Genomic DNA, 25,409 nt, shown 5'->3' with positions numbered 1-25,409 from the left:
AAGGGTGGACAAGAAAGAACATGGAGCAACTGGAACTCTTATTATTTTGCTAGTGAAAAGGCATGAACAAACTACAGCTACATACAATATACACAATACAAAGGAAGGAAGGAGAAAAAGAGGATAAAGCTGTTATAAATTAAAAATATAATTTCTGAAATAAGTTCTGTAGAAAAATTCAAAGACAAAGTCAGGAAACTCTTCCAGAGTGTAAATAAATAAAACTTCAAGGAAGTCCAACATTCACCTGTCAAGAGTCTCAGAGAAAACAGAAAAGGAGGTAAAGAAATGATCAAAGAAATAGGAGATAATTCCTCAGACCTGAAGAGTCTTAGAACTGAAAAGGTACCCCCACCAATGAATGAAAAAGGCCTACAACTAAACACATTTCACAAAAGCAAAGATAAAGAGATCACCGTAAAGACTGTATACAAAGTGACTACAAAAGGATAATCAGATTTGCAATGGACCTCTATTAGCAACACTGGGTGTCTTAAATTCCTACAGCAAAGCTTTTGAAGTTCAGAGAGAAAAAATGTATTATCAACTTAAAATTCTGTATCTAAATTTTCAATCAGAAACAAAGGCAAGCCATTTTCAAACATTCAATAAATTAGAAAATTTATCACCAGCATGTATCCTTGCTGAAACAACTACCTGTAATTATATTCCAGTAAAAATTGAAGAAAAAAAAAAGGACATGGTATCCAAATAACAGACCTAACACAGGAGTGCAATGTAAAGTAATCCCAGGATGACAGCTGTATAAGCCACCAAGAAAGCAAGCTGCCCAAATGAGATAAGGTCGAGCGTGCCAGAAAGCCTATCTTCAAGAAAAGCTGAATGGTTAAAAGATGAGAACACACCGTAATATGAAATTTAAAAAATGATATCCATGAGCTTCCCTCACTCAAGCAGGACTTTGTTGTACTTCTCCTTTAAGGAGCACAGGTTTAGTAACAGAAGTTTCTCTACAGCTCCACATGAATTAGTTCTCCAGTGACTAAGACGTATCATCAGCATACATTTTACAAAGGCGGATTCTTGGTACTCAATTTCTAGAATCTCCTGTAGAAGCACAGTTTAGAAGAGTTATAAACCATAATATAAATGCTACAAATCTTGATAATGTAATAGAAAATGAAAGCAGGATGGAAAGGAAGAGTGGAGGTAAGAGAAACAAAGGGAAATGGGTGGATGTTAAATCCTTCTTGGAAAGGCTGGGAATTGAACAGATGTCTGATAAGCCAAGAAACAGAAATTTAACAAAATTGACAGGCCAAGAAACAGAAATTTAACTATTACAAAAAGTTAAACATAATCAACAACAGAATTAGGAAAAAGTGGAAAACATAATGACCTAAATTTCTTATCTACTAGAAAGTCAAGCAACAGATACTGTTAAGAGTTAAAAGAAAACTCAAGGTATAGAAAGATATGTGGTATTTTTGAGTTTTGGAATTAACCTAAAAAAATTTTTTTAATTTTTTTTTTTTAAAAGATTTTATTGGGGAAGGGGAACAGGACTTTATTGGGGAATAGTGTGTACTTCCAGGCCTTTTTTCCAAGTCAAGTTGTTGTCCTTTCAATCTTAGTTGTGGAGGGTGCCATTCAGCTTCAAGTTGTCCTTTCAATCTTAGTTGTGGAGGGCACAGCTCAGCTCCAGGTCCAGTTGCCGTTGTTAGTTGCAGGGGGCGACAGTCCACCATCCCTTGCGGGAGTCGAGGAATCGAACTGGCAACCGTGTGGTTGAGAGGATGCGCTCCAACCAACTGAGCCATCCGGGAGCTCAGCGGCAGCTCAGCTCAAGGTGTCGTGTTCAATCTTAGTTGCAGGGGGCAGAGCCCACCATCCCTTGCAGAAGTCGAGGAATGGAACTGGCAACCTTGTGGTTGACAGCCCACTGGCCCATGTGGGAATCAACCGGGAGCCTTCGGAGTTAGGAGCATGGAGTTCTAACCGCCTGAGCCACTGGGCCGGCCTTAAAAAAATTTAAAAAACCAAAAAACAGTTTAAGGCAGTTATATCAGAAGTGGGACTTAGTGGGAAAGAAGGACTTTTCCTTTGGAATTATCCTGCACTGTCTGCACAAGTATTGCTTTTATTTGGGGGGGGGGGGGGAGACAGAAGGAGAAGCAGGGGGAGATGAGGAATGGAAATAAGAGAATAAAAAATATTAAAACCATTTTCCAGATTAGAAAAAAAGTAAAATTACTTGTTCGACATCATAAATTGAATAGCATGCTAATATAAAAAAAAAAATACACATTCTGTGACATAATCAAGATTTTCTCTTACTGACCTACATGAATAAGTAAATGGAGAGCTCTGAATGTCTTTGTTAGGTTCATATTGTCTGCGAAGTGAAAAAAAAAGAAACATTTGTTTCAAACTATTTTTCCAAAAAGTCTAGGGAAAAGGCCACATTACTAGGGGGTTCAAAATGAACATTCATAGAGAACAGTTTGGACTATGACACCAATTGATATCACATAACACTTGTACTTCAATTCAACTGTGATGTGAGATACCTGAAGAAAAACACTACCTGTCAAGACAGCTCAATGAGGAAAGAATCATCTTTCAAAATATAGGGCTGGGAAAACTGGATATCCACATGCAAAAGAAGCTGAATCCCTATCTCACACCATAAACTAACATTAACTCAAAATGGATCAATGACCTTAATGCAAAAGCTAAAACTATAAACTCTTCGATGAAAATGGGTGTAAATCTTTATGACACTGGATTAGGTAATGGTTTCTTAGACTTGACATCAAAAGCACAAGCAATAAACGAAAAGTAGATAAACTCTGTCAAAATCAAAAATTTTGGAGCTTCAAAGTACACTATCGAGAAAGTGAAGACAGTATAAAAAAAGAAAATGTTTGCAATCACGTGTCTGATGCAGAACTTGTATCTAGAATACATAAAGAACTTAAACTTAATAAAAAAAACAAATAACCCAATTAAAAAATGGGCAAAAGGTCTGACCTGATGTTTCTCCAAAGAAGATGTATAAATGACCAATAAGCACATGAAAAGATGCTCAACATTATTAGTCATCAGGGAAATGCAAATAAAACCACAATGACATACCGCTTCACACCATGAGATTGAGGGTGTGGAGAAATTAGAACCCTTATACACTGCTGGTGGGAGTATAAAATGGTGTGGCAGTTTTGGAAAACAGTACAGCAGGTCCTCAAAAACTTAAGCACAGTTACCACATGACCCAGGAAATCCACTCCTAGGAAACTAACTACCCAAGAACATTGAAAAACATATGTCCACACAAATTTATACACTAGTAGATGAATGTTCATATTAGCCAAAAAGTAGAAACAACCCCAATGTACATAAATTCATGAATGGATAGACAAATTGTAGTCTATTCCGTACAATGGAATACTATTCAGTCATAAAAAGGAATACAAGTACTGATGTACGCTACAACGTGAACGAACCATGAAAAGCCTATGTAAGATGAAAGAAGCCAAACACAAAAGGCTACATGTACGATTCTACTTCTACAAAATGCCCAGAACAGGCAAGTCCATAGACAGAAAGTGGACTGGTGAATGCTGAGGGCTGGGGGAGAGTATAGGGAGTGGCTCCTAATGGGTACATGGTTTCTTTGGGGACGATGAAAATGTTCTGGAATTAGATGGTGGTGTGGTGACAGTTGCACAACTCTATAAAGTGACCAAAAACACTGAACACTTTAAAAGGCTGAATTTTATGGTATGGAAAGTATATCCCAATTTTAAAAAATCTAAAAAGACTAGTTAAGATCCAATCCAGAAAAATAAAGGTAAAAATGTTGAGTCAAGAGAAACATCTGGAGAATGTTATACTTAGAAAAATGTCAGCTTTATCAGAAAAGGTACTTGTGTTTACCAGAGGAAAGGTGCAGACCTAAGGAACAAAGAAATGCAAAAGTGTCTACTGTAGGTAAGAATATCTTGGTTTAATGACTACTAGGAATTATTGATTTCATTTTAATTTAAATACAATTGACCCTTGCATAACACAGGTTTGAACCGTACCATGTATGAACAGGTACACTCATACATGGATTTCTCCCCCCCAAAAAAATACAGTTGGCTCTTCCCCATCCATGAGTTTCGCATCTGTGATTCAACCAGTCACAGATCAAAAACAGTATTTTTGCATTCCCAACTGCAGTTTCCCAACCGAGGACTGAAAATACTGTTTTCAATCTGTGGTTGGTTGAGTCTGTGTATTTGAAGGGCCAACTGGGGAGTCAAAAGATATGTGCAGATTTCCAACGGCGCAGGGGTCAGGGCCCATAACCCTGCCGTTGTTCAAGGGTCAACTAACTATATTTAGCTTATTATTATTATTATTATTATTAGTTTCAGGTGTATAAAACAATGTAATAGACATGTATACTGCTCACAAGTGATAACCCCCTCCCCCAACCTACTACCCCTCTGACATCGTATACATATAGCTGTTACAGTTCCAGACTCTCTTCCTTTTGCTGTACTCCACATCCTGTGACTATATATTAACTATATTTAGTTTTGAACGTGCTTTCATAGCCATGATCTCAAGTGAGATACTCCTGGAAATTTTAGTTGTGTCCATTAATAGCCTTAAATCACATGGTAGATTCTGTTACACCTATCGTATCTATTAGACTATTTCCTTGCGCAATAGTTGGGGGTAGGAGGGATGAGGCCCTCTTAACTCAAATCCCTCATTAACTTCCCATTCTCCTTCTGCAACCCAACAGCATCTAAAGCTATCAGGATGGCAAGTCCTGCTAGGTATAAGGAACCCAACAGTCCAGCCTTCTAGACGGAAAATCTTGTTACAAAACTACTTAAGCCTCAGTATAAAAGATTTTCTGTGTCTGGTTTACCAGTATCGATTCTTAAATTAATTAAGCAAGAAGCCCATTCTACTGAGGTGGCATTAACGCTGCAGTGCCTACATAAGTAAACCAAAATCTAAGCCTGTAAATAGCTCCAGGTGATGAAAGCAAAACCTAAAGACAACAATCACAAACAGCCAACTAGGGCTTAAGGCTATAGCCAGTCAATAATTTCCTTACTTTGCTTTCACCCTTCCTCTGTAAAAGTTTTTCCCCACCTCCGGTAAACAGAGTACTTCTGATGGAGAAACTCACCTAAAATGGTTCCCTGCCACGTGGAACCGACCTAAAATGGTGGCCCCAGTGGAGAGAGAAGTCCCCAGCCTATGGCCCAGCCCACTTCCGCATAATCCCCTGCAAGCCACACCCCGAGCCAATCACCAGATGACACCTACCCCTTCCCCAACTCAAGGAAGTCTCCAACCCATAAAAACCTGCTCAAAACCTTGCTAGGGGCTCAGTCTTTTGGGAAAGATCCCACTGAGCCCGCCAGCGTAATAAAGCTGACCCTCCTAACTCTCTGAGTGCCAGTTTGGGTTCTTTCCGATCCTGGTATCCATAACACTTCTACCCACTTCCGGTTTGATATTGCCCAATTCGAATTAAGTTTTGCTCAAATAAATTCCTAAAATGTTAATGTGCCTCAGTTCATCTTTTAACAGGTCTGGTGTCAGATGCAGGACCCAAAAGAGACCCACAACAACCCCAAAGAGCAAGAAGCACCCAGGTGAAGGCACCCACTGGCCCACTGAGTTCACTGCTTTCCTGCTGCATCTGGAGGTGACAGGTAAGTCCCTCTCAAATATGAGTTCCACAGTTTTTGTGTTTAAAAGAGCGCTTCGAATTTACTTGAGTATTTCTTTCTCATGACTGGGTCTGGGGTTGGCAGACTTAAAAGAAACCGAACTGGATCCAACTTGGGTTGGATTGGATCTAACTCAGGTAATAAGGGAGAAAAAAAGAGAAAAGTGGGTTCCTCTGAGTCCACACAATCTGGGACTCCTCCATCTGGGACCCATGGCTAACTGTATATAGAAAAATTATAGACCCAGAACTTGTGTTTTTCTGAACCCATGGTCAGTAAATAATCTTGAAGTACAGCAGTCACAGTAGGGAAATTTCAACCAAGATAAGCCTATCCATTTATGAGGTGCTCTAGAGAAAAAAGGGTCCCGAATTTCCCCCTAAACAATGGGACGTATTTTTTTATTGGTATGCAAAAGGTTCTAAAAAACTAAATGAATAAAAAAAAATGCCTCTTTAAAAGATTCTTGACAAAAGGCAAATGAAAAGTTTAAGCAACAAGCTGAAGGTGAATCTAAAAGGAAGTGTACACTAACTTAACCTTGACTGTTCAAACTGTGTCTTCCCTTTACCCTCCTCTTCCTAAATATTCTGAACCTACTAATCCCTTTTACTCAATTGCCTTTCACTCTGAAGATGAGCTAGAGTTAAACAAACGCCTTTTAAAGTGAGGCCATCTACTGAGCTTGGAAAACCAAATGCATTCCATTCATCTTTTCTCCATGGTCAAAGGCTGAACTTCGGGCCACTATCAAAGATTTTCCAAACCTTAAAGAGAATCCTCAAAAACTTTACAAGTTGGAATTCTAAGTAGAGCTTACAATCTGGAACTCCTGGATAGCTACCAATTTATTCATATGACATTAGGACCTAGTGACACCTGAATGTAGATGGCTAAAGCCACATGGGAAGATCCCAAGAGCAATATTAAAGACCCATATACTAATCGCTCTGCCAGGGTTGGCCCAAAACACACTAGAAAAATAGCCCACGACCTACTTGAAAGTACTGATAAGGTATTTTTTTCAAAAGACTGACTGCTCTATCATTCGATCTTGCAAACGAAAGAAGGATGAACCAATATCAGACTAAAAGATTAGAAAACAATTCTGTGAAACATTCTGGGCTTTATCAAACAAAGAAAACGCCTTGATTTCCTTATTCATTAGCAGGCTCCAGTCCAAACTAAACAAAGAGACACAAGCTGGGCTGGGAAACTGCCCCTTTTGCTGAATTAACAGCCCTAGCTGAGCATTTGGAAAAAACTTGCAGCAAGATAAAATTTAAAAATCTAATAAACTAATGGCCCTGCAGTTACAACAGCTCCACAGGCTGAGAACCTCCACGTACACATTTCAAGCCAGAACCCACAGATCCTCCATTCAGGAATACTTTGCCCCAAAATGCCTGCCTCTACTGTAAACAACCAGGGCACTGGAAAAGGGATTGCCCCATGCTGAACCCACTGTTTAATAGACCTCCACCTATTAATCCAGACTGTTTTCCCATTGGGGAGTCTTAAAAAAATTTGATTACCGAAATAATAATCATTGATGGGGCTCTGAGGAATCCTTCAGTAAATCGCTCTTCATGATATCTCTAAAGGAGCAAGAGGAAACTAAGATAAAAATCAATGGAAAATTCTGTACCGTATTGGTGGATAGTTCCATGAAACAGCAAATCCCTGGGAGTACAGAATATTTCTGTAGTGGAGGTTTCTAACCAAATTCAAAGAGCACCTGTGTCTAAACCGGTCCAGATAACACTAGGGCCATTTTCAGGAAAACGCATTTCCTTCTGTGTGACTGACACTGCCCCAGTAAACCTGTTAGGATGAGATTTTGCTTTCTAAAATGAAAAGTCATGTAAAACTTAACTAAGAAGGAGAAATGATCTTAGAATTTCCTGACCCTCCTGAACCTGAGCTACTGTGGTCGTGCAAGCAGGAGTGGATGAAATTGAGAAAGTATAAAAGCCCTGATCTCTCAGAAGTGCCTGAATGCTGATGGGTTTCTTCTTCAACAAAGGCAAAATTAAGAGCTCTGAACCCAAGAAAATCCAAATAGATCATTCTAAACCCCTGCCTAAATCCCCTCCATATCCACTAAAACCAGAAGCTATCCCAGGACTCTCACCAACTGTAGAAGACTTAAGAAAGGACTTACAATTCTGTGCACTAATCCCTGTAACATTCTGATCTTATTCATTAAAAAACCAAATGGACGAAGTTGGAAATTTGTCCAGGGTCTGCGTGCAGTTCGTAAAACTGTGATACCAAGGTTTCCTATAGTTACAAATCCCAATACCTTGTTATCTAATGTACCTACAGACTCAAAATGACTCAGAATGGTGGATCTTTGATCTGCTTTCTTCAGTATCCCAGTTGACAAGGAGGATCAATATTTGTTTACCTTCACTTGGAAAAAACTAGAACTATACCTGGACTGTAATGCCACAAGATACACTGAAGCCCTATCCTATTTTTCACAGGTTTTACATCAAGACTTGGCAACCTTATAATTCCCTAAGAACTCTACACTCATTCAATATGTAGACGACTTATTGCTAAGTTCCCCTCCGAGGGAGGATTCAGAAATAGATGCAATTTATCTATTACAGCGATTAGTTTGTAAAGGCCACAAGGCCTCCAAGGAAAAACTCCAATTCTCAAAAGAGAAGGTTCACCGCATAGGGCACGACTTGACTGCAGAAGGCATTTCCCTCTCACCTGAAAGCATAAACACTATCCAAAATTTCCCTACACCTACATCTAAATTAATTACAATAAAGGAGGCTCCTTGGACTTGCAGAATACCGTAGATCTTGGGTTCCAAATTTTTTTCTGATCGCAATTCCCCTATATGAGTTTACAAAGAAGTCAATTCCAGAGCCCTTACCCTGGGAAGATAATCATGAGCAAGACTTTACCCAACTAAAATTGGCACTACAACAAACTCCAGCCCTAAGGCTCCCAAAGTATACTAAACTTTTCACCTTATTTGCCCACAAGCCTGATAACCAGGCACAAGTTCTAACACAAGAGCATGGAGGAAACCACAGACCTATTCCTACAGCTTACAATTAGAACCAGTAGCCAGAGCATATCTAAACTGTTTGAAAGCAGTAGCCACAGCAGCTAAATTGAGGGAAGCCTCAACTGAATGGGTCTTAGGATACGACTTACAAGTACCTCATCCTATTGAAAGTCTATTAAGGTCCAATCAGACTCAACATTTTTCAGCAAGCAGACTAATACCTTATGATTAATAAGGAGAATACCTCATTCTCCTTTCACCTTCTTTTTTTTTTTTTTGCAGCTAACACATCTGTTTATTTAGAAAATCTACAGGAATCTAAAAATCAACAATTAGAATAAGCGAATTTTGCCAAATTGCAGGATGTAAGTTTAATAAAATCAATTATAGTTTTATATACTGGTAAATAAAAACTTAAAAAGTCTTTTTCAACAACACAAAACACGAAATATTTGGGAATTTTACAAGACAATGGAAACCATCTCCTCTGAAAATTATAGAACATGGTGGAGAGAATTTTAAAGAAGACCTAAATAAATGGAGAGACATGGATCCAAAGGCTCAGTATAATGAAGATGTTAATTATCCACAAATTTATATATACATTCAAAACATTCCCAATCAAAATCCAAGTAGGATCAGTTTTAGAAATTGGTAAACTGATTCTAAAATTTATATGAAAAGTTAAACTTATTTTTTTTTTTAAATTAAATTTATTGGGGTGACAATTGTTAGTAAAATTACATAGATTTCAGGTGTACAATTCTGTATTACATCATCTATAAATCCCATTGTATGTTCATCACCCAGAGTCAGTTCTTCCATCACCATATATTCGATCCCCCTTACCCTCACCTCCCCCCCACCCCCCCTCCTTTCACCTTCTTAACTCCATCTTTAAGCACTGCAACTTGCTCAACCCTGTGACCCTTGCCTGACGATGGCACCCATCACAGTTAACTGTGTAGATGAGGGGTCACAGTTAAGCCCTCGCTTACAAAACACATTCAAAAGCCCAGATTTAATGCCCTTCATTGCTGGGTCCCGTGCTAAGAATGCAGAAAGGAAGTGTCACGCAGGATATGCTGAAACAAGCCAATGGGAACTACTGGAAAAGGGGATCCTTCCCCAGTTTAAGTCTGCTCACCCAGCAGACCTACATGCCCTCCTCACTCAGGCTTGGCAGCTGGTCAAAGAAAAAGCAGCAGCCATTTATACTGAGAGCAGATATGCCCTTGGGGTGCCGTCCATGACTTTGGTATGTTATAGAAACAGAGGGTTCCTCACTTCTACTGGAATCCCAACCAAATTGCAATTAAAACTGAAGCTCATACCAGAAAAACAGAGCCTGAGTATCCGGGAAACGCTCTAGCAGACTTCCATGCCACATTAGCCAGAACTAAAATTATTACAATATGCAACTTGAACGAACTCCGTAAGATTGATTCTAACCAAATTACTTATGATAATTTACATAAAAGACAAAATCAGGCACCTAAGCTGGAGTAACAATGTTGAGACCAATAAGGGTGCAAAGTTAATATTAAACAAGGACTTACTGAGGGCCCGGACGGCCACGTGGTTCTTCCTGCACCCTTACAAATGTCATTACTAAAAGCTCTACACTCAGCAACTCATCATGGCACAGATACAATATGAAAAAGTATTGATGGGATGACTGTTCCAAGGCCGCAAAAGTCATTTACAACCAATGTCTTATTTGTCAAGCCTATGACCCTGAAAAGACCATTAAGGTATTATTAGATGGAGCATTCCCACCACCTCGTAGGCCATTAGAACACTTACAAATGGACTTCATTCAATTGCCTCCTACAATGGGTTATCAATATGTTCTTGTAATTGTTTGTATGTTCTCAGGCTGGACTGAAGCCTTTCCATGCAGAAAAGCTGATGCCACAACAGTGGCTAAGAAACTTTTAGAAACTGTATTTCCTTTATGGAGTATACAGAGAAATCTCTAATGATAGGGGAACTCATTTCACTGGACAAATAATTAAGCAATTAAATAAGGCACTGCTAACACATTGCATTTACTGTCCTTAGTCATCTGGCAAGTTGAATGGACAAACGGAAAGTTAAAACTGAAGCTAGCTAAAATTAACAGAATCAACTGGACTGCCCTGGACAAAAGTTCTACCATTGGTTTTGATGGCAATTAGATCAACACCTATAGAAAAGAATAAATTAACACCTTATAAAATAGTAACAGAAAGACCGATGTCTTTGAGGATAGAACCACATGTGTCTCCTGTACTCATAAATTCTGATATGACTCAATATTGCAAAGCTTTGGGCCGGCCTGGTGGCTCAGGCAGTTAGAACTCCATGCTCCTAACTCCGAAGGCTGCCGGTTCGATTCCCACATGGGCCAGTGGGCTCTCAACCACAAGGTTGCCAGTTCAATTCCTCGAGTCCCACAAGGGATGGTGGGCAGCGCCCCCTGCAACTAGCAATGGCAACTGGACCTGGAGCTGAGCTGCACCCTCCACAACTAAGACTGAAAGGACAACTTGACTTGGAAAAAAGTCCTGGAAGTACACACTGTTCCCCAATAAAGTCCTGTTCCCCTTCCCCAATAAAATCTTAAAAAAAAAAAAAAAATTGCAAAGCTTTAATGAATTATGCCAAAGTAAATTTACACCCAGTGAAGAAAGCTTTCTGTGAACCTCCAACAGATGGTCAAACATTCCACAACTTAGTACCTGGAGAGTAGGTCTTCTGGAAATGACACCTAAGAAAGAATGCCCTTGAACCTCTTTGAAATGGACCATACCAGATCCTCCTCGCTACCCAGAAACAGACACAAGACGAACAATGGGATAAGCAGCAAAAGTAATTCTTCCGTGGATCATAACCTATGAGTTTCACAATGAGACAAGAGCAATTTACCTCTGATCGTGACTTACAGGTGGCGCTAATACCAAGTTTCTAGTCAATCTCTTGCGTACAACATGACAATCAAAAGGGGGGAATTGTTAAATTAATCAAACAAGGAGGCCTTGGACTGAGGTGACACTAATGCTTGGCACCTATGTAAGGAAACCAAAATCTAAGCCAACAAGGGTGGAAGCTATAGCCAGTCAATAATTTCCTTACTTTGCTTCTGTCTTTGTAAGTTTTTCCCCCAGCTTCTGTCAACGGAGTTCTCCTCACCACTTCTGGTATGGCGCTGTTTGATTCAAATCGATTTTTGCTCAAATAAATTCCTAAAAGCTTAATACGCCTCAGTTTATCTTTTAACACCACTAATAGCTTTGAATCACATGGTGGATTCTGTTACATCTATCACATCTATGTGTATTAGACTATTTCCTTGCCCAGTGGTTGGGGGTTATGAGTACCTCTAACTCTAGTCCCCCATTAATTTAATTTCCCATTCTCCTTCTGCAACCCAACAGCACCTGAAGCTACCAGGATGGCAAGTCCTGCTAGGTATAGGGAACTAAACACTCAACCCTTCTAGATAGAAAATCTTCTGTTATAAAATTACTTAAGCCTCTTAGTATAAAAGATCTTCTGTGTCTGGTTTACCAGGATCAATTAAGAAAGCTATAATCACTGGCTTTCACTAGCCCAAATACATAACCAGAGATTTGCACACGCATTCATTCTCGTGTTCTGACACACAGAGATAATAAATTCTCAATGCACAAAAAGAATAGTGAAAAATTCAGAAGAGCGATCCTTTTGAAAGAATCTTAACAATAGATCCCCTTCAACCCCTCCATTTGAGTGGAGAGAAGTACCGTGTTTCCCCAAAAATAAGACGTAGCCAGACTATCAGCTCTAATGCGTCTTTTGGAGCAAAAATTAATATAAGACCCGGTCTTATTTTCAGGGAAACACAGTAGTTAATTTGCAAACCAGTGAATCGCAAACTCCTACCAACATAATAAGTGCTGCAAATAAGCAACTGGTGAATTGAGTGATTTCTTCTCTAGCACCTTGGAAGCTTCTAATACATGATGCATTATTATAGTCAAGATCTATGACTATTCAGACTGCAATTTCCCTTCACAGGGAATTTGCCCCTTCCTTTCTCTCAACCCACCAGGGTGCTCTCATGAGTCAGGTTTGTATGATGGGACTCTAACCTGACTACAGATGATGACAACAGAAGTGGACTCTCACCTAAGGTCAGGCCATCACTCTCTCTCCCAGAACTGGAAGAAAGATGTGCTGGTTGGTATTCTACTGGTCACCAGAACGGAAAGAAGGAAAGTGTAGGGCTGCCGTATTCTGCTATGGCCAGACAAGATCTCTGGTACTGGCTCACACAGCAGTCTCAAAAACTGCAACTGCCAAGCAGCCTCTTAAGGTTCTACAGGACTTGTCTCTTCAAACAACCTCCCCTCCCCCAAACCTACAAAGCAAAAGCACAGGAGTCACTATGAGAATGACCTCTTCCCAAATTCCTGACCTCCATCCAGTACAGGAGATGGCAGCACCAGCCAGAAGTGACCAGCTCTGGTTATACAGACTCATGGAGTGGCCCTGAATGATAATGGACAAAGATAATGGAAATCCTCTCAGCAGAACAGCAGCCAAATATGCGGCTTCAGGTCGGCTATTTCCTCTACTGCCAAGAAGTCAGCCAACAAACTAATCCCCGTGATTTTTCCTGGTGCTTTAATTTACTTGACTATCACTCTGACCATAGTAATATAGTCTGAAGCAAAGGCCACTTAGAATGTCCTAGATGTTTCTTCCCTTTTCATCTTTTCTAAATAGATTTTTCAGTCAATTGCCCCTCCAATATTGTATGTTATGTGAAGGAAAAGGGGGCCATGTAACAAATCTGACAAGCTCAGTGACCAAAGTAACCTCACAGTGTGATCTGATCATAAATTCCTACCTGGTGGATAGTCATTTCCAGGCCTCTAACTTCCTTAGTGAAAGGTTTATCTTCATGTTAAGCAAGCTCTGTCCATTGTTCTTTGGAATCTAGGGTAATACACCTTTGAAATGCCAGAGTAATCCTCCTTTCCAGACCCCTCTGGGAATCGTCCTCAAGGAAGCTCATAGTCTTGTTGCCTATATACTATCACTATTTCCTACTGTGATTGTTAAATATAAACTACCCTGTACCCACCAATGTAAAAGAAATATATCTCTCTATTTTATTTTTATCCAGTCATAGGGATTTCCCCTCCTTGCTCTCTCCACCTCCTTAACCTACTACCACCAATAGATTTCATGTAATGTTCTTTACATTCCCTCCTTTCATTCCAAATGTATAAAAAGAACTGCAAAACTGCCATTCACTGGAGCATTTTTGAGCTCTTCCTTCTGGGCATGTCTTCAGTTTGGTTCTAATAAACTCTTATAAAATTTTCTATAGGTTTGGACGTTCTTACCTCAGGAGTCACATAAGAAGGGTGTTGGTTATTTATCAGGCAATGTAGTCCATGGGTTACAGAAGGATAGCTGGGAGTGCCGCCTGGACCCAAAGGAAGATGAACGGTGCAGTATAGTTCAGACTCTGAAGAGCACCAACTCTAAAGCTAGACATCGGAGGTTCAAAACCCATGTCTTCCAGACTCGAACTGCATGACCTAGGCCAGGTTACTTCATCTCTCTGTGCCTCAATTTCTTCACAGAATTGTTGTGACAATTAAGTATGTCTGTGTAGTGCTTCGACCAGAGCCAGGCATGTATTATAATAAGCACTATATTCTACCGGATATCTGCATTATCATTACCATCATCACCCTTTGCACTGGCGGGGGGCTGAAGGGGGCGGGAATACAGTTCATCTTTAAATGTAGAAGATGCCACTGAGCAGCTAAGGCAAGGACTGGAGTGGATAATTCTTCCAGCATCTCCACAGCCCATACCCTCCCCTCCTCTGAAAACTCTCCCCATTAACCTATTGTTAGTTACCTAATGTGAACTGTGAGGGAGGGGGGCCATCTTCTAGCAAGTGCAGGGAGAAGTAATCACAACTGATTTACAGAAAGCGATGATGAAGCTGACCCACAAAACAAATCAGAAAAGAGAACAAGGTGGAGGGGGGAGACACAGAGAGAAAAGCTTCTTTGATTTCCAACCACTTGGCAGTTTCTGGTTCCACTCCAACCAAAGCACTGACTGTTCTTTCTGCTCTATACCAGTAAATAAACTATCTGCTTTTTATTAAGCTTTGAACAACATGTAAAAAAGTGTAATACAAGACTTGGAAAAGTTCATCAACAAAAAAAATCTTAGAAAAGTTGTATACTCGTACATCTGTTATTACACAAAAATTAAGACAATACTGCAGGTAAAAATAAATTTAACTTTAAACTTCAGTCTTCTCAACCCATCCCAAACCTAACACATGAATTTACACAGGTGAGGCTCAGGCCTGGTTGCTTCAAAAGCTCCACAGGTGTTAAAGCTCTGCAACTGGGGTTCTGAGACACTCAAATCCTTATACGTACTTTATCCTTATGAACACCTTTTACGTACTATCATGGTTCTCTGTATAAACTAGTATAGGGCATTAATTCATTAATATACTTTTATCTTTACTGGGAATTAAAGAATTCTTGAAACAGGAAGGAAAAATGACAGGCATTATACAACCTGTAACAATCTCCCTTTAGATCAGAATAATTAATGCATTCTTTTGCTGATGTCCACTGTACCAGCCAGGTCACCAGCCAACATCCTTCCCCGACCCCATCCCCTGCCAAAAAACAATAACAAACATACAAAACTGAATCTTTTACCGGATTCCTTTCCTTCTTATTCCAAAAAAGTAATCCTAACACCATTCGTTCATGTTATGCAAAAGGTTTACAGTGAATTTCAAGTTTACATTCATCTCTATTTTGACTTTGTTTTAAAAATCAGGGTTTCCGTCCTTAAGTATTCCAGTTATGTCACCAGTAATTCAAGTGAGCCATAAAAAATAAATCTGGTTCCTTTATCACAGTTTTGTTTCGCTGAGGACTCTGAAGGTTATCAACCCGGGGGGGTAGGGTGGAGGGGGAAAGAGCCTTTACGTTCCACTTCCAGCACACCCCTTTTCAAACCTCTACTGTACAAAGGGATCAACAATAAAGTTGCGACCTTGTTCTAAGGCTAGGAGGGAAAATGTTTTTCCTCAACAGCAAGACGAGTTCACAAACACACCTCACGACAACACGGACTTTGCGGATTTCTTACCATAGCCCTCAGAAAATATCAAGGTTGAAGGCCGATAATTGAAGGCAGGGGTCCCAAAAGACAACGCTTCTCTCCAACACGTTGAGGAAGCACTGGTGGGAGGGGCCTTTCTCGTGACCCATCTGACTAAACGGTAGCATCAGTCATAGAGAAAAGAGAATTCCTAAACCCAACTTCACGTTTCTGAGAACAGTCTCCCACCGAGTGAGGAGCGTGTGGACTTCTGAATAGCCAGAGACTCGGACACCCCTCGCGAAGGTGGAAAAGCAAATCCTGCTTCCACATCTGCCCTTAAAATAACGGGGAAGTCGCGTCCCCACGAGCCCCTGCCGAGGGCGGCCCCGGACCCCGCGCCAGGTGTGCGGAGCCCAGGCCCGACCAAAGGGCCGCTAGCCCTGGGCCCCAGGCCGCCAACCCCGACGCGGCCCCGGCGTCCTCCGCCGCCGCGTTCCCCTCCCCCTCCCGCCGCCTGCCCCGGCGCCCACTCACTCCGACGCGGGCCGGGACTCCGGGCTCCACAAACCCGTCCCCGCGTAGCAAGAAGGTGGCGGCCGGCGACGCTGCAGTTTCCCCGCCTTCCCTCCCCTCCCCCGCGGCCTCCGCTCTGCACTCCCGCGCCCCCGCTTACCCTCAACTCTTCGAAATCCGCCATTTTATACCAACCGCGGGCGCCGCCGCCGCTGCCGCCACAGCACCCCCTCCCGTTGCCGCCAACGACGCCGCCGCCGCCACCACGGCCACCGCCGCCGCCTCCAGCACCATCCTGCACTGGGCGCCGCTGAAGACGCCGCGGCCGCCGCCGCCGTCGCCGCCGCCGGGCCCGTCACGTGACAGACACAGGAGCTCCGCCCCCGGCCGCGCGGCCCCGCCCACCAGGCGCCCCCCCCACCGGGCCCACCACTTTCCGCCGGCTTCTTCCGGCCGCGCTCCCCGTTTTCTGCGTGATCCTCCCGTTAGCTCCCGCCCTCTATCGTGCCCTGCCCGCCTCCCGCATGCCTTCTCGTGCCTAGCCATGTCGCGGTCCCCTCTCAGCCCCGAGCGGTGATACCCCTCCCCCGAGCGGTGGCCGGAGCCCGACCCCCTGAAGCGCCGTCGCAACTGCAGCGTTACCCGCGGGCTCGGGGTAGAGCCTGGCCCGGGGGAGTGGCTGAGAAGAGGTCGGGACTCGTGACGGGAACATTTCGGGAGAATTCTTACGGTCCCTTTCACACGGTGGCTGTGGACGGAGGAAGCAGCTGCCAATGAAAGTGTCCTCCAGCGTAGTTGTCTCGGAACAATCTAAGTATGGGTGCTGGATGAGCTATTGTTCCGATCTAATGATGCAGGATTGGTGGGGCCTCTTTGGATTGCTAATCTCCTCAAAGTACTAACGGGGCTGATTCTGACTTTGAAGGGCAACTGAATGTCATGGACAGCAGAGTTGAAAGGGTTGGGGGGAGGGGTGGCACTGGAAGAGAAGTGAAATAAGAGAGTTATCAGAAGGGCCATGATAAAAAGTCGAGGAGTCAGGGAAATCTGATAGCTAGGAAAGAATGAAATGGCAAGGGCAGAGAAGATGGAAGGAAGCTTGATGGCACTTCTGACTTGCTGATAAAGGATGAGAGAAGATGCTGAGTAAAACTGATCAGAAAATTTGCTGGACCAAGTACAGGGTTCAGATTTCCTTGAAGAGGTTAATGGAACTCATTCACGAAAAGACTTTAAAACACTTAATATAATTTACACAGCCCCGTTTAATCTGGTTCCTACCTGCTGCCTCCTCCCACTCCCCCTCACTTCACCAACAATGCACTTCTTTCAGTTCCTCCATCAGACCCACTACCCACCACTGATGAGACAGTGTCTTACCAACCACCACCTTTTGAGACCTCTGAATGTTGATCCTCAGGCCCAGAATAACTTCCCACTCTTTCCCTCTTCCCCTCTTGGACTCCTGTTCATCCTTCAGATCTCAGTTTAACTATCACTTCTTCAGGAAGAACTTCCCTAAACCCACATGCCCCATTTTAATTCAAATCCCTCTCTACGACTGCTCATAGGACCTGAACTTTTCTTCGTAATATTTCTCCATGGTAATTATGTAATTATTTGTGTGATTATTACATAAATAGTGTTTTAAGTTTTTTACCTTAAAATTTTTTTAACCCACTAGACTAATGACTGATAAACGCCTGACAAATTATTCATTTGTTTAATGAAAAATGAAGAACAGTATCTAGAGTAGGTTCTACACCAGGGGTGTCCAAACTTTTTTCAACGTTTTTCACCAAGGGCCATATGCAGTAAAATACACAAACAGCCGGGTCACTCACTCGAGGTGAAGTACGTATTGCCTCACCTGGTTTATTTAAGTAAACTAAATATATTTTTGGAATTTGCTGCGGGCCAATTAACAATGGATTGCGGGGCCGCAGTTGGCCCGCAGGCCACAGTTTTGACACCCCTGTTCTACACCATTAACTTTGTGGTCTCAGTTTGTCTTATTCTTGATCTTAGCTTAGTCTCCTTAGGCCCTGGTTTATACCTCAATAGAGTTTAACATTATTCAACAGACATTAAATGAAGGTTACTGTGGACTAGGAGTTTAGGGAACAGAAAGAAGAATAGAATACAATAAGCCTTTCCGCCAAGGATCTTACAACCCATAAGAGGGACCAACAGGAATACAAAACTAAGAGAAGCAAAGCTGCACTGAAACTTGTTTGTAGTGTTCATTGTAGGGTTGGGTAGGTTTGACTGCATAGAGTATTAGGTGCTGGTCCAGACTGGCCTATGCCAATAACAACTGATGTCCCCCTGGATGCCGTGATTAGATCAGAACTATTCCTGTAAATCCAACTACAGGGCATTTCCAGGTTTGCCAATTAGGTCAAGTGTGGGCCCCTGCCCCCAAGGTAGGCCAATCAGGTAGGGCAATAAACATCTTAGATATTCAGTGATTAGAGCTGAGGAGACTCCAGAATGTGGAATGCTGTAGCTATTTTGCTATGAGGGGCCAGCTTGAGGACCAACCCATGTCATTGGCAAGAATCACTAAAAAAAAAAATCAAAATTAGCTTTGACACCCTGTCGTGTAGGGCAGCCTGCGGGGTCTCTGCTCCCGCTCCCTGCACAAGAATGCAGGCTATGGCTAGGCCAAAAAGGAACACCCACGGAGCCATAGATAGGGGAGTCATACCACTATACTCTCGCTGGCAGCTGGGTTGGAGAAACAGGAGCCACACAATTCTCAACCCTCACTGCGCCGCTTGCAGGCTCAGCTACCATCTTCTTGCTAGCCCCCCATTTTTCTTGCTAGCGTAGCCACAGCAGTTATATTAGTGGCCAGTGGCTCACTGGTTACAGCTGACGGCCAACTAGCCACAGCTGATGGCCATCCAATCACAGTTGATGGTCATTTACTACCTGAGCCAGCACCTTTCTATGTGAGGCCGAGAGCCTGGAAACTGCTTTCTGGGGCTCTGTCCCCACACACCCACCTTACCTCTATACTTGTCAGTGTTCTTGAGCCAATTCCTTTTTACTGTCTTAGATAGTTTGAAATGAGTTTTCTATTAGTTGCAACCAAAAGAATTCTGAAATAGGATGCTACTTTGTCTGCCCAGGCCAGATTACTAATTTGGCATCTTTTCTAAACTATACTCCTTATATTCATTCAATATTCTTTTCAAGGGAAAGCTGAGTGGTAAAGTATAGAAAGAATGCCTCTCTCTTTACTGTCATGAGCAATTCAGCTCTGGCTCAAATTTGTAGTATATCCTACTTATCAAAAACAAATCTGCACTTACTTGGATCTAACTTCCTTATAATGTGTTATAACAGTAGGCTCACCACCACTGTAGACCACATACCAAAGTACCACTCCAGCCACATACAGAACTGTTTCCCCAGAGGAATTCCATTAAATACTATTTTATTTACATTTTCAAGGATAAAAATCTGTTTTATGGATTGAGATTCTAGGCAATTACCTGGTTGAGCTATCATCTTAATCTGGCTCCAATTAAAAATAAGTATTACAATGAAAGTGTCCTAAGATTATACTACATACTCGTACAGTCAAAAGTCTCAGGATTGGCTTTTCCATTTATTAGGTGTGTAACTTTAGCAAAGTCTCAACCTAATTTTTCTAATCTATCTATAATACAAGAATGATTATTACTGATCTAAGGATGTTGGATGATTAAATGAGATAAAGTATATGAGTGCATTTTATAAATTTATAAATTGATATATAATAATTTTTTGTATCTAAATAGCTGATAAACACACCAAAAAAAGTATTAAGAAGCACTCAGATACCCATATGGTATGTCCTAGTATCTTCAGAAAGGAGTATTCAACCTAATTGGACCATTAATGGAAAATTGAGTTTAGTCCCAAGTACAGGTCTTTTTTTTTTTTTTAAGATTTTTTATTGGGGAAGGGGAACAGGACTTTATTGGGGAACAGTTTGTACTTCCAGGACTTTTTTCCAAGTCAAATTGTTGTCCTTTCAGTCTTAGTTGTGGAGGGCACAGCTCAGCTCGAGGTCCAGTGGCAGTTGCTAGTTGCAGGGGGTGCAGCCCACCATCCCTTGCGGGACTCGAGGAATTGAACTGGCAACTCTGTGGTTGAGAGCCTACTGGCCCATGTGGGAATCGAACCGGCAGCCTTCAGTGTTAGGAGCATGGAGCTCTTACCACCTGAGCCACCGGGCCGGCCCCCAAGTACAGGTCTTTTTAATTATTTCCCTTCCTATCTCTGAACACATCAATCATCCCTGATCTCAACATTTTTCTTTTCCTTTCCACTCTTTTCCTCTTCCTATAACCATGTTCAAGCCTCCTAGATAATTTCAGGTCACCTTTCTTCTTTTGCCAAACATACATCTATTTTAATCACATATGTTCACTCGTTTACATTTTGCAAATAGTGTTTGGCTTAACCTTTACTGAAACTAATATCAAGGAAACTGAACAATTAATTTATCTTTTAATTTTATATCCCCAACTTTTTATTCTGAATTTTTTTAATCCATAAAGAAAAATTGAAAGCATAATACAATGAACATCTGTATACATTCCAACTAGATTCAACAATTGTTAATATTTGAACAACAATCTTTATTAAGGTATAATTTACATACAGTGAAATCCTCATATCTTAAGTAAACTCTTCAATTGGTTTTGAAAAATGCTTATCAAGATACAGAACATTTCTGTTACCCCGGAAAGTTCCCTCCTACTCCTTCCCAGTCAAACCTCCCACCAGAAACAACCAATGATCTGACTTCTAAATTTACAGAGAAAATTGAAAAATGAAGGAACATTGTCTACTTATTGTAAAATGCTATTATAACCTCAATGCCAAAACCAGGCAAAAATTAGTTTTCCTATCTAACTTATAAACAAATCTTACGCCAGGAATGCTGACATAAATATTAGACAACTAGATAATTTGATTCAACTCACCAATTGAGAACAATCAAAATATCTGAATTTAGAAAAACAAAAGCAAATACCTAATATAAAGAATTATCCAGCCCAAATCTTAGAAGGCTGTATTCCAGGTAGTTAAACCAAACATCTATCCTGAAGGCATTTGACAATCCAAAGGTAAAATCTATAAACTGAGCTATGACTTTTGAAGGATTCCTGAGTAAGAGAGAAATACATCTAAATCTAGTGCCACCGAAGATGGAAAGTCTAACATAAACACTCCCCATATTTAATACAAGACCCCATAAGGTAAAGATAAACCAGAAGTAAGTCAGCACTTCCAATCAGGTTTTACAGTAATCAGGAAACTTCAAGCCTTGAACACTGAATAAATAGGTCCTAGGCTGGCATTCCACAATTACTGGGCAGAAACAAACAAAAATCCTCTGCAGATGAAGGCATCATTACCTCAAACCTCAGATTATTCTACAGATAATTTTCCAAATAAAATGACTAGCAGGGTCAGAAATCAGAAAAAGACTGCAATAAAAGCGTGCTTACACTTTTAAAAATTTAAATAAAAAGTTTGAAAAAATCTAATAGGAACTCTAAAATTCAGAGGTTTAAGAACTCAATTGAGGCCGGTCCGGTGGCTCAGGCAGTTGGAGCTCCATGCTCCTAACTCCAAAGGCTGCCGGTTCAATTCCCACATGGGCCAGTGGGCAATCAACCACAAAGTTGCCGGTTCAACTCCTGGAGTCCCGCAAGAGATGGTGGGCTCCACCCCCTGCAACTAAGATTGAACACAGCACCTTGAGGTGAGCTGCCTGCAGACGGCTCAGCTGGTTGGAGCGCAGGTTCTCAACCACAATGTTGCCAGTTGGATTCCTCGAGTTCCACAAGGGATGGTGGGCTGCGCCCCCTGCAACTTACAACGGCAACTGGACCTGGAGCTGAGCTGCGCCCTCCACAACTAAGATTGAAAGGATAACAACTTGACTTGGGAAAAAAAAAAAGTCCTGGAAGTACACACTGTTCCCCAATAAAGTCCTGTTCCCCTTCCCCAATACAATCTTTAAGAAAAAAAAAAAAAAAGGACCTCAATTGATAAATTTAGTATATTACACACAGTTTAAGCAACACAGTTTAAGCAAGAATTAACAACCAGAACACCTTAGAAGGCTAATTAAAATGACACAAAGACCAAAAAAAAAGCTGGAAAATATATAAGAAAATATTAGAGACATAGATTTGAGAGATAAACGATAACCTTGAAAGGGTCTAACAAATGTTTAGCTGGAGTCCTCAAAGAACAGAAAAATCCTGAATGAGGCAGAAGTAATATGAGAAGAGATAAAGTTTGAGATTTTCCAGACTAATGAGAAATACTGTAGGTAAAGGCTTAACAAAACCCTTTCACATTCTGCATGAGAACTTGACCTTCAGCTAACTTTCCAGCTCTTTCCATACAAAAACATGATAGAGGTTTACAATAAAAATCATCTCTGAGTAGCAGATTGGATCAAAAAACTAACCCCAACCATATGCTGTCTCCAAGAGACACATCTCAGCTACAAGGACAAGCATAGACTCAAAGTGAAAGGGTGGAAATTGACACTCCAAGCAAATGGTATCCAGAGAAAATCAGGTGTACCCATACTGATATCAGATGAAACAGACTTCAGGCTGAAAAAGGTAACAAGAGACAAAGATGGACATTTCATAATGGTAAAGGGGACTATACAACAAGAAGACATAACAGTCATCAATATTTATGCCCCCAATCAGGGAGCACCGAAGTATACCAAGCAACTACTAACAGAACTAAAGGGAGAAATTGACCAAAACACAATTATACTAGGGGACTTAAATACATCATTGACAGCTATGGATAGATCATCCAAACAGAAAATAAATAATGAAATAGCAGCCCTAAATGACACATTAGATGAAATGGACATAATTGACATATATAGAGCACTTCATCCTAAAACATCAGACTATACATTTTTTTCTAGTGCACATGGAACATTCTCAAGGATAGACCATATGTTGGGACATAAAATCAGCCTCAGCAAATTTAAGAAGGTTGAAATTATACCAAGCATATTCTCTGATCACAAGGCTTTGAAATTGGATATCAACTGCAAAAAGAAAGCAGGAAAAAAACACAAATACATGGAGATTAAACAACACATTTTTAAAGAATGACCGGGTCAAAGAAAAAATTAGAGGAGCAATCAAAAGATACATAGAAACAAATGACAATGAAAATGCATCCTACCAAAATTTTTGGGACACAGCGAAAGCAGTTTTAAGAGGGAGATTTATATCATTACAGGCCAATCTCAAGAAACAAGAAAAATCTCAAATAAATAACCTCACATTACACCTTAAAGAACTAGAAAAAGAAGAACAAATGAAACCCAAGGTCAGCAGAAGAAAGGAAATAATAAAACGCAAAGCAGAACTAAATGAAATAGAGAACAAAAAGACAATAGAAAAAATTAATGTGACAAAGAGCTGGTTCTTTGAAAAAATTAACAAAATTGACAAACCTTTGGTAAGACTCACTAAGATAAAAAGAGAGAAGACACTAATTAACAAAATCAGAAATGAAAAAGTGGAAATTATCACGGATGCCACAGAAATACAAAGGATCATCCAAAAATACTTTGAAGGACTATATGCCACCTAATTCAATAATCTAGAAGAAATGGACAAGTTCTTAGAAACATATAGCCTTCCTAAGCTGAACCATGAAGAACTGCAAAATCTAAACAGACCGATCACCAGTAATGAAATTGAATCAGTCATCCAAAACCTTCCCAAAAGCAAAAGTCCAGACCAGATGGCTTCACTAGTGAATTCTACCAAACCTTCAAAGAGGATGTAATACCAATCCTGCTCAAACTCTTCCAAAAAACTGAAGAACAGACAGTACTCCCTAACTCATTTTATGAGGCCAACATTACCCTGATACCAAAACCTGGTAAGGACAACACAAAAAAAGCACACTACAGACCAATATCTCTGATGAATACCGATGCAAAAATCAAACACAAAATTCTGGAATATCGAATACAACAATCCATTAAAAATATTATTCATCACGACCAAGTGGGGTTCATTCCCGGGTCACAAGGATGGTTCCACATCCCGAAGTCCATCAATGTGATACATCACATAAACAAAATAAAGGACCAAAATCATATGATTATATCAGTTGAAGCAGAAAAAGCATTTGACAAGATGCAACATCTATTTATGATTAAAACACTTAATAAAATAGGTATAGAAGGAAAATACCTTAACATAATAAAGGCCATATATGACAAACCCTCAGCTAATCTCATAATTAATGGTGAAAAACTGAAGCCCTTTGCTCTATGTTCAGGAACATGACAGGGCTGTCCCCTATCACCTCTGCTTTTCAACATAGTGTTGGAAGTCCTTGCCAGAGCAATCAGGCAAGAGAAAGAAATAAAAGGCATCCAAATTGGGAATGAAGAAGTTAAATTGTCACTCTTTGCAGATGACATGATGCTATATATATAGAAAATCCTAAAGACTCCACCAAAAAGCTATTAGAAACAATCAACGAATACAGTAAAGTTGCCGGCTACAAAATCAACGTACAAAAGTCCATTGCATTCCTATATACTAACAATGAAATCTCAGAAAAAGAAATACAAAAAACAATTCCTTTTGCAATTGCAGCAAAAAGAATAAAATACCTAGGAATAAACTTAACCAAGGATGTGAAAGACCTATATGCTGAAAACTATAAGACATTTTTAAAAGAAATTGAAGAAGACACAAAGAAATGGAAAGACATTCCGTGCTCATGGATTGGAAGAATCAACATAGTTAAAATGGCCATATTACCCAAAGCAATATACAGATTTAATGCAATCCCCATCAAAATCCCAATGGCATTTTTAAAAAAAGTAGAACAAAAATCATCAGATTTGTTTGGAACCACAAAAGACCCCGAATAGCCAAAGCAATCTTAAGAAAAAAGAACAATACTGGAGGTATCACACTCCCTGACTTTAGCTTGTACTACAGGGC

The 25,409-nt window shown here is 40.7% G+C and overlaps 1 protein-coding gene across 8 annotated transcripts in view; it reads right to left on the bottom strand.

Moving 5' to 3' along the window:
- PIAS2 (protein inhibitor of activated STAT 2) overlaps positions 1-16,786 on the bottom strand; it is a 77,246-nt gene extending 60,460 nt beyond the window's left edge. For 4 of the 8 annotated variants that reach the window (XM_019739671.2, XM_019739673.2, XM_019739669.2 and 1 more), the window contains exon 1: positions 16,544-16,786. In XM_019739671.2, the coding sequence (XP_019595230.1) occupies positions 16,544-16,567 (24 nt within the window). In that variant the 5' untranslated portion in view covers positions 16,568-16,786. The remainder of the gene's footprint in view (positions 1-16,543) is intronic. The other 4 variants (XM_074340022.1, XM_074340023.1, XM_074340024.1 and 1 more) reach the window with 4 other exon arrangements.
- Between the last annotated feature and the right edge of the window lie 8,623 nt (positions 16,787-25,409).

The sequence above is a fragment of the Rhinolophus sinicus genome, linkage group LG09, assembly GCF_036562045.2.
Source record: "Rhinolophus sinicus isolate RSC01 linkage group LG09, ASM3656204v1, whole genome shotgun sequence".
NCBI lineage: Eukaryota > Metazoa > Chordata > Mammalia > Chiroptera > Rhinolophidae > Rhinolophus > Rhinolophus sinicus.
This window is presented reverse-complemented; position numbering and strand designations above follow the sequence as displayed.